The 15,760-nt window shown below is 37.4% G+C and overlaps 1 protein-coding gene across 3 annotated transcripts in view; it reads right to left on the reverse strand.

Annotated features, from left to right (window-relative positions):
• Positions 1 to 10,700: 10,700 nt before the first annotated feature.
• The window catches only part of LOC140202529 (voltage-gated potassium channel KCNC2-like), a 196,684-nt gene continuing 191,624 nt past the window's right edge, over positions 10,701 to 15,760 (reverse strand). Inside the window, exons 3-4 of one of the 3 annotated variants that reach the window (XM_072267480.1) lie at positions 13,303 to 13,467; positions 10,701 to 11,739 (exon numbers count right to left, since the gene is read on the reverse strand). In XM_072267480.1, coding sequence (XP_072123581.1) covers positions 11,678 to 11,739; positions 13,303 to 13,467 — 227 coding nt within the window. In that variant the 3' untranslated portion in view covers positions 10,701 to 11,677. Of the gene's footprint in view, positions 11,740 to 11,777; positions 12,490 to 13,302; positions 13,468 to 15,760 lie in introns of those variants that run through there. The other 2 variants (XM_072267479.1, XM_072267478.1) reach the window with 2 other exon arrangements.

Here is a 15,760-nt window from a genome sequence, read left to right on the forward strand (position 1 = left end):
TGGTTCCATGAGATGGTCACTGTCCTTGCAAAAGGGCAGCACTTTATTGTACATTAGGAGCATATTTAAGCCTTTCTCCGAGTGTGCAAATTGGGTCAGAAATAATCCAGTCTGTAACAGATGTCATAGAGTCATAGAAAAGTACAGCACAGAAACAGGTCCTTTGGCCCATCTAGTCCATGCAGAAACCATTTAAACTATCTATTCCCAATGGCCTGTACCAGGACCATAGCCCTCCGTAACCCTACCATCCTTGTGCCTATCCAAACTTTGCTTAAATGTTGAAATCAAGCTCACGTGCACCACTTGTGTTGGCAGCTCATTTCACACTCTCACTACCCTCTGAGTGAAGAAGCTTCCCCTCATGTTCCCCTTAAACTTTCCCTCTTTCATCCTCAACCTATGACCTCTGGTTGTAGTCCCACCCAATCTCAGCAGAAAAAGCCCGCTTGCATTTACCGTATCTATACCCCTCGTAATTTTGTATACCTCTATCAAATTTCCTCACAATCTTCTGCATTCTAAGGATTAAAGTCCTCACCGATTCAAAATTTCCATATAACTCAGGTTCTCCAGACCTGGCAATATCCTCGTAAATTTTCTCTGCACTCTTTCAACCTTACCTAGATCTTTCCTGTAGTTAGGTGACCAAAGATGATGAACAAAAATATTGTTAAAAGAGGAGCAGGAACCTTTGATTTACATCAAGCACAGCATTGTATCAGGAACACAGGAGTGAGACAAGTGTAAACATGATCCATTTGTATTACACGTCGACAGAAGAACAGATGATAAGTGCATGATGCATCAACTTTTGTTCATAGATCACTGGACATCATATTAGCTCTACTGCAGATGATCTATTTTGATCGAAACAAAATAAGTGCACTATTAACATTGCCTGTGAGTGGCAGCGCCAATCCCCTGGCATGGGTCGGTGGCAGGCTCCATCCAGCATGGGCACCACTATATCACAGCTTCCAGTAGCAACCTTAACCACTTCTGACACTGAACTTCGGATTAATCCCGGCAAGTCCACCACCAGCTGTGTGCATGACTTAGAGAACGATGGCGTTTGGATGCTGTTCCCTTCTGGTGCGATCTTACCTGTTCTGCATGCCTTCAATCCTCTTCTCCCTGCAGGAAACATAAATATAGCAGATTCCATAGGGAAGCCGATTGTCACCATTTGTAGGGGCCGTCAAAGAATCTTAAAATAATTGAGCATTGGAGGCCTATTGGTGCATTGTGCCCGTAATGGCACTTTGACAACCTCATTGAATTAATCCTATCTTCCTGATTTTGCTCATTCATTTTTTTCTCAAGTATTTATCCAAATAAAAGTTATGAATCTGATTGTGTTAACCTTTCTATCACTGTTTTTCAAAAGCACACAGTGTGATTTTTTTCTCTTTAAGTCGTGTTTATTTGTTTTACCAATTACTTTAAATCACCTTTTGTTTTATTTAATATAATCTTAACTTTCTGTATCAGAACTCGCAATGTTAGATTTCTTTTATCAGCTCAGTGAATCAAAAAGCACTCACAAAGCATTCATTCAAACATATCCTCGATCACTTCGAGACATTAGAACTTTACCTTATATAGCTGCTTAGAAGGCTTAGCTGCCCAATGCAGACTGGGATAATTAATGGAGGGAAAATTCCCAAAATAAAGGCTGCTCTATACTAGGATGTCCAACTGACATCACCGCCCATCATTTAAATGTCGAAATGTCTGCTTCCAGCAGGAACTCTATCAGCCACTGGTGAGAAAACACAGAATGTTACAGCATACAAAACACATCAGTTTGCTCAGCGAGTCTGCTTTCAGGTTTTCTTTTCCTCCAAATGAGTCACCCAGATTCAATACCTCTATCTCCAGTGCCTGCAAACTATACATTGGCTGGAGGCAGACATCTAGATCTTGGTAAAGGATCTCAACAAAGTGGAAAGAGATGCATTCTTATGGTCTTATGGATTTGTTATAGCAATTTGTTCTGTGACTTTTTAAAATAGGGTTATTCTTTATCTCTGCTTTCATTGGCCTTTGGCTTTAGTGGTTGACTACACTACACATTCCTGCTCTGATCTCTTAAAAGACGTGGCCATCCTACCTATCAGCTAAATATGGAATTCTAAAGTGTGATACTCTGTTGGTGATCAGTGCCAGATTAGAAATGATTAACATATCATCATGCATAATAAAGGACAATAGGAATATAAAGTTAATTTATTTTTATGTATTATCTCCGTTTTGGTTTTCTATTGTGTAAAAATACTGAGTTCCACACACAAAATGCTGGAGGAACTCAGTAGGCCAGGCAGCATCTATAGAAAGGAATAAAGGACTGAAGAAAGGTCTTTAAATGAGGCAACAGATGAACAGCTGATGGGAAAGACTAATGCCATCAGGAAGTTCACCATAAAGACTCTTCATCAGCCCTTTATTCCTCTCCATAGATGCTGCCTGACCTGCTGAGTTCCTCCAGCATTTTGTATATGTTGTTCTAGATTTCCAGCTCATTTTATATAGATAATATCAGAACCAATGCTTCTCATTGCAGCTTCAATGATAGAACTAACAACTTCCCCGAATGGCAGAGTACTTTAAGTCTGATAAACAGTAAAGGGCACACATTCTTTATGCACTATTTTAATGAATGGATAAATAGATTGTTAATGCTATCCTGTGTATTAATTTAATAGAACTACAAACTTGCTCTTCAAGTGTAGTCATTGTTGTGAGTGAGAAACATGGCTGGCAATTAGCATATCACAATAGGAATATGATAATCTCTGGATAATATTTTTGAAAAACTGAATGAGAAATAAGTATGGGCTGGGACACCCAGGAAAATGTCTCTGCTTTCCAAATAGTGCCTGGGGATTTTTAACATAAACTTGAAAGAACAGATAGGCATCAGATAAACAACTGAGGGGAAGGACTATTGCAATTGGGAAGTTCAGCACTAAGAACACAACTGCATTATCAGTCTAAATTATTATGCTCAATCGTAGAGTGGGACTTGAACCCAGAGCCTGGTGAATCGGAGGGGAGCTGATCTATCTTCTGCTGTTAAATCCCACAAACAACATAATGAAATTTCCATTATCAACTCAAACCCTTAAGATTTTATAGCAATATTAGATCTAGCCAGAGTCCAATTATATCAGTGTCTGTTCCAATTTCACTTTCTAAGATTCATTGACAATCCATTCAGCAGGAGGTGACAGTTTCAATTAAGAACACATTTAAATTATTTTATATGTGTATGTTTTGTTATAACCTTCAAAAAGAAGTTGAATTGGAAAATTTTATCTAAGAGGCCTTGGAAATGTACAATGTAAATAAATGAACTGCTGGAAATAGGTGCGAGAGTTAATTAATCCTTGCTTTGAATTACTAGATAATTGATACATTTAAATTATTACTAGAAGAATATTATAATATTGATATTCCCACCACAAAGGAATGGATTGTACAGGTAAGTTACTCCAAATTATTTTTAAAATTAATATACGGGTCATTATGGGAGGGTAGAAACTAGACCAGGTGACCATGAATTTTTTATGCCATGGATAGCACATAGAACATCATATCACAATGAAAACCAGAAGTGCAAACTGATTTTTGCAATAAATCATTGGTTTTTTCTTCTTGCCAAGCAGAGACAGAAAAAAAATGTAAAGACAAACATGCCATAACAGTGTTGCCATTCATATGATCACAAAGAAAATATTCAGCTACTGAGATTTATTCCAAGCAATAGTAAAAGACCCTTTGGCCCACTACGAGTGCGTCAAACTATATTTACTGTTGGTCAAACCAAATTTAAAATTTACTGGCTGACCTTCTCATATACCTACCTGAGTTATCTTCAGTTTATTCCTGTGCCCACCTACTGTTCCTGCCACCCAGAGGCTTATTTATTACTTCTTCAGTTTGAGTCTTACATATTACTTTTTGAGCTCAATTAATTATTCTAATGGTTTCTCCTCCTCCCATTTCATGTTAGTTTTAAACAACCCTAAACTAAAGCCCTTACTCTATTCTCTCCCTACTTTACTGTGTCAATTGTGTGTGTGTGTGTGTGTGTGTGTGTGTGTGTGTGTGTGTGTGTGGGTAAGGTAGGTTGGAGGGTGAAGGGGCCACAACCCCTCGAAATAGCCATCTCTCAACAGTAATAATGAAAATGTTTAATTTAAAATGCTCCTCAAAATGGATAGCAATATAATTCTTTCGCATGTCACTAATCAGTCCCAAACTAATCCCAGCATATTAATCTCAATCTAATCCTTGTCTGAATCTCCCCTGTACTCTCATATTAGTTCCAATGGCTAAATCCTGACTATATTCCTGTCAATCCCAAATTAAATCTACTGACTGAACCTCTGCTGTGTCCATGTGTCAATGCTAACTGATATGAATCTCTCCTATGCTAGTTTATCCCTATATTGGACTTCCTACATTCATATCAATGTAAAGTCAATTCCACAGAGCTACTCCTCTCTGTCCTTAGTGAGTTACTGAACACTTTCATGGATTAGGGATTAAAGGGAAAATCAAAGGCTTTGGGGAACAAACAGTAAAGAAGGGTTTAAGCCCAAATCAACCATGAGGTTACTGGAAGATGGAGCAAACTCAGGAAGCTATTTCGTCAACTCCTGTTCCTATTTCTTGTGTTCATCTCCCTGAACAAGAAGGCACAGCTGCGCCTCAACTTCCTAAGGCGACTGAGGTAAGCGAGGCTCCTTACAGCCCCAAATCTTAACCGCATTTTATAGGACCACCACTGACAGCATCCAGACATGTTGCACCTCCATCTTTGATGGGAGCAGCCAAACATCGGACCAGAGGTCCCCACAAGGGAATGGCTGGGAGGTTCATAGGGATCTCCCCACCATCCATCAGGGACATTTACCAGGAGCGCTGAGCTCACAGGGCCTTTAGTATTATTAAGGATCTCATCCATCCATCCAGCATCCTCTTTGACTTTCTACCATCAGGCAGGAGACTCTGATGCATAAAGACAAGAACGGTGAAGGTAGGAAACAGTTTCTACCCTTAGGCCATTAGACTTCTGAGCTCCCTGCTGCATCATATTCGAAGTATCTCTGGTTAATCTTTTCTGTACCTTACAATATTTAATTTATGTACTTTAGTTTGCTTATTTATAAGTAATTCATCTGCAGTTTTTATCCTTACTTTCATAAGTTATTGTGTGTTATGTGTGCTATGTGTACTATTGTGCTTTACACCCTAGTTCAGAAAAACATTGTCTCGTTTGATGGTATACATGTACATAGTTAAATGATAATAGACTTGACTTGAATTCTTATAAAAGCCAATCATTAGCATTGCTCCATACACTTCCTTCAGCCTTGGATTAATCACAAACTGATGCTAATATTTTAATCTTCCCTAAAAGAGCCCACGTCAATTAAACACTAACACTATATTTCTGATTTCTTGTCATAGTCACATATCGCTTCAGTATATTTACACTCCCTTCCAATTACAGGGTACAAAGTATATTAAGTTAGATCTTAAGAAGGAGCTTAAAGGAGGAAAAGCAGATATATTCAATTTCTATATAAAATTCTGTCATTGATGCATGGTAAATATCTAAACATATATTTATAAAAGTATTTGCAGAATTGTTTTACAGTCTATGTGTATCTACATTTAACCATTATCAAAATTAAAACAGCATCATCCCAGCACAGAAACACATCTTTTGATCAAACAGGATATATGACAGTAATTAATGCAAAACATATAAATGCTGACCTCTTGCCCAGTTATTCCATTCTGCTGTGTCATACCATCCCAGTCCTTTAAGGTTCTCCTTAAAATCTATCCCTTAAATCTATGAGGTAAACTTATGCTTACCTGTTCAGATATCAGTTTTTTTTTTAAATTCACAGACAACTCTGATATCAGACTCAAGGAACACAATTGAAAGGTAGTGTAGTGGTTAGCACAGCACCTTACAGTACCAGTGACTTGGGTTCATTTCCCACCGCTGTCTGTAAGGAGCTTGTACGTTCTCCCCATGACTACATGGATTTCCTCCAGGTGCTCTGGTTTCTTCCCACGGCCCAAAGACTTACAGGTTGGTAGGTTAATTGGTCATTGCAAATTGTCCCATAATTAAGCTAGGGTTAAATCAGTGGCTGCTGGGCAATGCAACTCGAAGAGCCTATTCCACAGTGTATCTCAATAAATAAATAACATTGTAAATTCTTCAGGATAGAAATCCATCTTATTTATTTGCATACATATTGTGATGTCTGAACTCTTTCCATTTCTGAGATTTGGCTACATTGACTTGGAGCTTAATTTTGGAAACAGACTATAAAATTTTGGAATATTTAGAGCAAGTGTCAAGGATATATTTTTATCCTTTGGCATGAACGTAACAAGGAGTGTTGAAATAAAGACAGAAAATGCTGGCAAAACTTGGCAAGTCAGACAGTATCTATTCAGAACTGATAAAAGGCTCCAGAACTGAAATGTTAACAGTTTCTCTTTCCACAGATGCTGCCTGAGCTGCTGAGTGTTTCTAGAATTTTTTTGCTTTATATTTCAAACTTCCAGAATTTTCAGTTTTATTAATTCCAATTATAATTTGGCTGGGTGTAGAAGAGATATTAATCTGGATTTGGGCAACACTGTGCTACAGCTAGCAGAACTTCAGGATCTAGGGTTAATTCTCGCCTCAGGTTCCATCTGTGTGGTGTTTGCACACTCATCCCGTGACAGCATGGTAGCATAGTGGTTAGCACAATGCTTTACAGTACAGGGGACATGGGTTCAATTTCCACCGCTGTCTGTAAGGAGTTTATATGTTCTCCCCGTGACCGCATAGGTTTCCTCCAACAGTCTAAAGATGTAGCAGTTGATAGGTTAATTGGTCATTGTAAATTGTCCCATGATTAGGCTAGGATTAAATCGGGGGTTGCTGCCTGTCACAGCTCGAAGAGACTACTCGGCGCTGTATCTCAATAAAGACTTCTTGGGTTTCCTCCAGGTTTTCCATTTTCAACATGTCAATGATGAGTAGATTAATTGGCCAGCTAGAGTGATGATACTGTAATGGTAGTGATATATTCTAAGGGTGTTGAAGAGAATGTAGGAAGAATGGACCAGTGTAAATTAGTAAACACGAGGAATTCTGCAGATGCTGGAAATTCAAGCAACACACATCAAAGTTGCTGGTGAACGCAGCAGGCTAGGAAGAGGTACAGTCGACGTTTCGGGCCGAGACCCTTCGTCAATGTGGACTCAGTGGGTTGTAGGTCCTGATCCTCTGTTGCATGATTCAGCTACTTCAACTGAATTTAATAAATTTATTGGCCTGTGAGGACTGGATCTTCAGCTAGCTTCCTAAACTGCTGGCCTTGCTTTAACTTTGAGAAGAGACTGGGATAACTTGATCTCTGCTTATAACAGAATCCTTTCTGTTGCAACTAATGTTTGGAGGAGAGTAAAATGAATTAGCTTACTTGCATTCTTGCAGTAAACCATGTTTCATCAGTTGGGTAACAATACATAGTTTAAGAGAAACTTGATCATTTAAGATACAAGATCAACGAAAACCAATTTCCCCCAGGATCAATAAAGTATGACTATAACTATCAATGAGGGACAGCAAAATACAAAAATATAAATTTCAATGTGGACAAAGCTCTCAGAAGCTCAACTTGTTTTGAAGGCCAGCTTGTCATTTGCCATTGGTTTGTTTGAACCCAACATTAGTATTAGTTCTCTAATCAATGAAGGAGATACGGTAAGGCTACAGAAATAATTACTCTGCTATTAAATTTTGATTTGTGAGTATTTCTCTGGGGTTATTTTTAAATTGTTTTGTATTAACTTTATTGTCATTATTATTGTCTGCCCTTTATTTATCCCTAACTTTTCTCATTGACTTACAATATTGCCAAAGTCAAAATGACCTCTTCCAGCACTTCTAAGAGAAAATAATATTTTCAATATCAATTCTGAACCTCAAACTTATTGCTGTTTCCTCATGTTCATCAGAGAAATATTCCCCAGGGCAGTAAATTAGAAATGAATGGTTAACACAAATAAGTTTATGTGGTTTCAACATTTTGAAGAAGAATCAGTTTAATATGAGATGCTACTATGAGATAAATGAGCAAATCACAATGAGTCTAATTTTTGTAATAGCTTATGGTTTCCTGCATAAAATTTGGAAAACAAAGTAAATATTCATCAGGTCTGAGAGTATCATCGAAAAGTGAGAAGCTTTGATGAAAGCCTGTAACTCTGAAACAGTTCGTACCTACGGCAAATTCCTTCACCATAGGTACTAACCGATCTACTAATTACTTACAGTATTTTAATTCAAATTTCAGCACCTGCAATATTTGTTCTTTTTTCTTTTCTGTGTGTATGCTTAAATGTTCTAGCTTCTGCAGTAGAAATGCAAAGCACAAATTGGGCATTTCATAATTTTTCATATATATTTTATGGGGAATTGGTTTACATTTCCTTAGAAAAGCCTTTCTGAGGAAAATGTCGAACAATACCACTCCTGTTTTCTACTTTCCAAACATTAATGGGGACAATAAAAAGCTTCACTGTGGGGCAATGAAATATAGTTTCATCAATATCCTGTAATTTACCGAGTCTCTGAGTCAGAGAAAATTACAGCTCATCTTGTCCATGTTGAAACATTTAAGCTATGTAGTCCCATGAACCTGCACCTGGATCATAGCCATCCACGTCCCTCCCATTTACCTATCCAAACTTCTCTCAAACTTCTCGCATGCTCCCCTTGCACTGGCAGCTCATTCCACACTCTCACCACCCTCTGAGTGAAGAAGTTTCCCCTCATGTTCCCCTTAAACTTTTCACTTTTCATCCTTAACCCATGACCTCTGATTGTAGTCCCACCCAACCTCAGTGGAAAAACCCTGATTGCATTTTTTTAATATCTTTATCATGTCTCCCCCTCAATCTTCTATGCTCTGAGGAACAATAATCCTGGTCAAACCATGTTGTTGCATCTCACAACACAGACTGTGTTAATATCAGTGATTAAAATCTGCTCCCTCTCAAAATCTTTTGGATCTGTATTATGACAATGTAATAAGGTTATACTTCGAGCATGCACTACACTGCTCAGCCTGTTATACTATATATACAATATAACAATGCATTCATGTTGTTCCGCTTATGAAGATAAATAGGACGTACTGCCTGTATACGTCCTGATGCCCATCTTACTTTTGTTAGGGCGTATTCTGGAGATATGGAATATAGCAAATATTACTTTCAACAGTAACGAGTCTTCAGATCTGAATATGTATTATGAATTGAATTTAAAATGCAGTTCAGAACATTGGCCTTCCTGGAGCTGCTCTTCAGGGTTAATGGCAGACTAGGAAACACCCAATTGATCTGTGATGTCTGTATATGCATGAATGCACTAAACACCCCATTCACCTGAGATGTCTGCATATGCATGAATGCAGCTCCGACAGCAGTAATTAACACTCATTTTGGGTGTGTTGGTGTGAAGTCCTAGGTATTTGAAAATTATATGTAAATCAAAGGAAGCATTATGAATGCATTGTAACTAAAGAAGTCATCCTGTTGTGACCTCTTCTTCAACATATAAAAATGCAATGTACCATTGGGTCATGGGGCTTTTACTAAGTGTCACCAGTATGATGCCTGCTGTACATTTTACAGAATAAAGACTTCTATATCCACTAGCTTCAGTGTCTCTAGGGTAACTTCGCTCATAGTCACAACACTTTCAATCATGGTAGAGAAAACCAAGGCACTGGGAAAGCAATCCTTCAGTGACTATACTGCCACATATAAACAAGTCACCCAAGACTGAGCAAATGAGACTATTTCTCCAGTCACAGCTGTGACAATATTGATGTTAAGTTACGACATCCTCCGTGTCACTTTATCTTCAAATGCAACAAAACCAAGTAATGAAGAAAGGCTATTATTTCTATTTTAGAAACTGTTGTCATCCAAAGAAAACATGCTTTTCTCTCCTAATCTGATGGTACTCCTCATTTAGTCTTCCTGCTCCAGAAATAATATATCCAGTAATGCTCTTTTAAATATCCTCTGTTTAAAATTTTATGGCCTTGTTCGTAAATAAAATAACACTTTTTGTGCGCTCGGTCTTCCTGAGGCTAATACCATCAATGCTAGAGTGTATCAAACTCTCTCCGTCCTTCCTATTAAAGATAGCATCATGTATTCAGGGCAGCATGGTAGCACAGTGGTTACCACAAAGCTCTGTTGTACAGGCAACCCAGGTTCAATTCCCGCCGCTGCTGGAAGGAGTTTGTTCGTTCGCCCTGTGTCTGCGTGAGTTTCCTCCGGGTGCTCAGATTTCCTCCCACAATACAAAGACATGCAGGTTAGTAGGTTAATTGATCATTGTAAATTGTCTCATGATTGGGCTGGGATTAAATCAGAGGGTTGGTGGGTGGCATGGCTCCAAGGGCCAGAAGGGCCTATTCCACACTGTATCTCAACAAACAAATAGAATTTTATATGATTAACAGTTGATAAGAAATAACATTAATATCAATCATCAGGCCACTTTCAACACTACCATGAACTTCATACACACAGTTCAAAGATTTACTGACTGTACCCAGATCATGTACATCACAGACCACAAAAACATACAGTAAATTAAAAAATAAATGTTTAATATGTTCATATGTTCACAAACATAAAATATTGAACAATAACAATAGGTTGTAACAAAATTGCACAAAAATATTTTATTTTAACGACTTCACAAAAATAGCAGAAAATAATTCAGGATGGATATGATTAAATGCCAGATGATCTTTTTTTAAAATTTAATTCCAGCTGTGTTTCCTGTAATTGCGTGCTTTTACATGTCTATAGCACTATAGTGTAGACTTATTGCAGGGAACAGGGTTAATACAGAAAAAAAACATTGTTCTTACCAATGATATACATGTTTTATATACAGTTTCAGTAATGTCTGATTTCAGCATAACTAGCTCCTGCCTCAGTAATCAGCTGAAGCACCCCAGACCATGTATACACAATATTTATAATTAGCTCATCCACTTTACCACAGATTCACTTATGGACAACTGATTCCAGGTACTTTTGTAAAATGATATTTTAACTCTATTGAAGTCTTACCCATGTCACTTCCGAGATAAGCTCTGCTTAACACCACTTTATATGCAGCATTCATCCAGAAAAATCATTATGGCTAAAATCCCTTTTACCATTTCAAAAGGTCTGAAATCCTTTGATAACACTGCAGTCAGTAACAGCAGCACCAATATAGTAATAAATCCATTGCTGAAATCTTTAAAATAAATATATTTGCTGATAATGTTAACAAAACTGAACAATGTACATCTCTAAATATCAGAAATGTATATTTCCATTGATACATATTTTACAAGAATTTATCATGCAGATCATGCTTATAGAACTATATACACATATAGTAACTCATCTAGTTAACAGATACATATATATGTTATTAATTAAGACATGAATATGGAGGTCCTTTATGGTTTCAGTTAAACCAGCTAGGCATTTCTCGTTGGATTGAAAATGTTACCCAGATGATGGATATGTTACCTCTTTTCATGTTTGTGCCTTCCTGATGCCATTAAGAATGTGCGCTTGTCTCTGCTTGCGTGTAACCAGTAAAGACAACATCTTTGCAGTTATCTGCATGTAAACAATCGGAAACACTCAGTTCTACACACTTCATTACTCATCTTCTCTATAGAACAGTAATAAATTCCAACATGCAGAACAGTCGGTCAATGCTTTGTTCAGCAAATGGTGCAATACACACAAATATCCAGAGCCATCCACGTCCCAGAAAGTGCACATTGCTTGCAGACGATGAGACAGAATGTTCCATGCAAATGATTTAACCCAAGTCACATTGTGTGAATTCAGACAGAAGTCAAGACATCTTCGAAATGGATCAAAGTCACAGAAATGAAGTTCCAATGGAGTGATATCATTTGGAAGCACATATTTGTATTCAGTATCTCCCTGAAAAACACTTATCATTGAACATAGTGGCTAAGCAGATCTTCTAAATCCCCTTAATTTGCAATGGTAATGTAATAAAATTAACATATAAGCAAGACGCATTACTTTGCAAAGATTAAATGCAAAGGTCAGAAACTTCAATTAATGCAATTTTTTTATATTTACAGTTATATCATGCAGGTTTTAAATATTACTGGTAGGGCCACACTTAAAGCTGCTGTCTCAATTATATTGTAATGCAGTAGAATATATCTTGAATAATTTATTCTAAGCTTGTTTACAGTATAGATGGGATGGGAGATCGAGAACGTCTCAGGGGACAAGGTGAACTGTAGGGTGAAGCTACTGGAGACAGTCTTAGAGCATTACCAGCCAAGCCAGATATGTTGTTTAGGCTTCTGGACTTTTCATATCCTTTTACAAAAATAAAAAAAATGCAGAGATATCAGTTTTCATCAATTAATAGCCAAGAAAACAACATTACAAAATTCAATGCAATGAAACACGATTTGCTTTACAACAAAGTGGCTTGGTTAAAGTCTATTACTTTAAGAGTGATTTGGGGCTCGTAAACCTTTCTGTGCCAAATGCATCAATGAATGTGCTAAATTGTGCAGAGAAAAAGTGGGACAAACACATTAACAGGAGTTCTACACAAGTTACATCAGAGATTACACTTGTTTCTATTCTAAGGGCACTGACTATTTGTATTAATTTTAGCATAACATAGTTAATTCTGTCCACTGGGTGAACATAGCAGTTCTACTGAAACAGATGCTAACTTATTAATGCAAATGTATTAACTTTCAGAATTCTGTAATTGTATAAAGCCCTCAAATTCATAGTTTACGGCTTCTATTTAAAAAGTAAACTGCGATAAAGGTAAATAAGATATGCATAACTTAATTGCTTAATTATATTCTGTGCTACTTCTAGAAATCGAGTAACAATATAAGTTACAGGTTAAATATTAAAGGTGAACTCCTCAGATACGTCTGGGCTAACTGGAGCATTGATGGGTTTTTACATGTAGGAACAATCTCAATTTAAAACATACACAAACACAGACTCAAAAATGTATACTTGGATGTTCATTAGCTAATGCATTACGAGAAAAATGACTGCACAGAGAAGTAGTATGATATGGAAAATGAACTTTTTTTCTAAATTAGCTTCTGCAATAACTTCCAGAAAGTTTTTTAAAGCTTTTTAAGGAGAATTGCGTACCTTTCCTGATCCCTCCATCGGTTGTACAAGCATAGTCACCCGTTGAGAGCAAGAAACACGTTCCCCCTCTTCTGCTTTTGTCCCTGGTGCTAGACCGTCTGATTGGAAGCCTGTCTTCAGGTGATAGTGGCTGGTCACTTCCTGCACTGTCGTCACCTGACAACACTGTTCACATCACCATTCCATTTATTGTTACTGAACATATATCACTATATCAAAATAACAGTTTACAATCCGAATTCACAACCGATGCATGCAAGCTTGAGGTGATGTTTCTGTTTCAAATATCTATTTCTTATCAATAAGCGCACTGACAAGGGATAGCGGTGAAAATGCCGAACACATTAAGCGAGGATACCAGCACTCAGTGGGAAGGATTCTGTAACGGCCTGCAATTGTCACATTAACATGCACATCCACAAAGAGCATTATTCAGTGAAGTCAAGAAATCAAAACTAACAACATGCGCTATTGTTGCAAATGTTAAGGATTATTAATATATAGACATTTTTGTCAAATATGAAAATACATCATGAGCAAAAGAGTAACACCATCCCTCAGAAATAAAGCTAAATTTATCAATTGGAAAAAAATTTGTAAAGCTTGTTTCATTTGTTCTAAAATTTGGCACTCTATATAACAAATAATGATTCATTCAACATTAATCATAATAGCTAATTGATATGGAATTCCCAAGAATGTACATTTCAAAATGACACATTAACATTTGACAAATTTAAATCATTCAAGATCTGATGCAGAAATAACCAGTTAGGGTATAAAATGGCAACACTTTATTGTTAAGACTTTCAAGTAAATATAATGAAGTAATCTTACACATTACTACGTTAACTAAAGTTCTCGAGAAATCTGTGCTGCGGAATTATTTCAGTTTTACATTAGTTGTTAACAAGATATGTGTAGTTGTAAGTCAGATGTTCAATCAAATGCAACCACAAATCTTTAAAAGATAAACCAGCATTGCATTCATTCAGAATTCTCATGGGTTCATGATTGATTCACTTAGAACCAGAGGCTATTTTTCCTTCCTTTTACTCAAATAAAGAAATGATGGGACAAAAAGCTTTAAGAAGTGTTATACCTGGCAGGTGAAACGAAAGACAAGTTCAAAATGCATGTGCATTCTACCTGACAGATATCCTTCTATGTTTGACATTCAGGTGATCATTTATGCTTAAGGAGAAAATCTAAGATCTTCATGAAAATTCATTTTTACAAAATGGTGAGAATTACCCAGTTGCAATACTTATTTCAATCCATGCTAACAATTTATTGCCCAAGAGGAATTTTATACCCAACTGCAAATCACCTGCGTGCACTTCAAACACCGCCTAGTTGATCCAGATGTTGCCATTTTCAATGACCATATTGGATCATTGCCTTCAAGTAATAAATATCCGTAAGTTTTTAATCAGACTCAGGAAGAGGAAGGAGTGCAGGCTACTTATAAATAAATTCACTCTTTGGATTGGGTGTCCTTGGCAGTTGGCTTCCAATTTACCCATTAACAGCAGGATGTTACAATGTGCATTGTCACTGCTGAAGCTATAGAAAGGTCTCTAGACCGATTTAGATGTTATTAGTATTGCTCTGAGGCTAGGCAGAAGCAGTTTTAATTGTCAACATTGCATGTGCAAATAGCTAGTATTTTAACAAGCCTTTGTGATACTTCCTGTTTGTCAGCTGCTTTGTTTATTGAGAGTGGGTAAGGACTTTGGTTAAAAAGAAAAACATGGGTCTCTTCTTCCTAAGCAGCACACACAAAATTCTGGAGGAACTCAGCATGCCAGGCAGCATCTATGGAAAAGAGTAAACAGTCATTGTTTCGGGCCGAGTCCTGATGAAGGGTCTCAGCCTGAAAAGTGGACTATTTACTCTCTTCCATAGATTTCTCCTGGCCTGCTGAGTTCCTCCAGCATTCTGTGTGCATTGCTTGGATTTCCAGCATCAGCAAGATTTGCTCGTGCTTGTGAATCTCTACTTCCTCCCTGTGATACCCAAGAAGTCAGTGCAATGTTTGTTCAGGATAGCCAAACTAGTCTGTGAGCTGCAGAGGTGAAGCAAACAAGGCAGGCGTCACCTAGCTTCACAAAAACTTCAATTGACGGGAACCAGGTTTTAGCAATTTGACCTCTCAATGCCTGGTGCAAATGAACAGAAAGTGCTGAATGCATACTTTGTCCATTTGTCCTGAGGACTAAAATCATCCAATGGGTGTTGAAGTAGCCTCCTAATGTTAAAAGTAGGTACAATTGGATATCAACGTCACACCTAAGGTACCTATCTGCAGACAACTCAGCTTGGGTTGACACTGTTTCTCTAATGTGACAGAGGTAGATGGAAGTTGAGGCTTGTCTCCTATGGACTTTTGCTCATTTATTCTCATTTTTTTCCTTTTATTGGGGATGTGAACATCTGGTAAAAGCGGGTGTCACAT

Source organism: Mobula birostris, chromosome 9 (genome assembly GCF_030028105.1).
Source record: "Mobula birostris isolate sMobBir1 chromosome 9, sMobBir1.hap1, whole genome shotgun sequence".
NCBI classification, from domain to species: Eukaryota; Metazoa; Chordata; class Chondrichthyes; order Myliobatiformes; family Myliobatidae; genus Mobula; species Mobula birostris.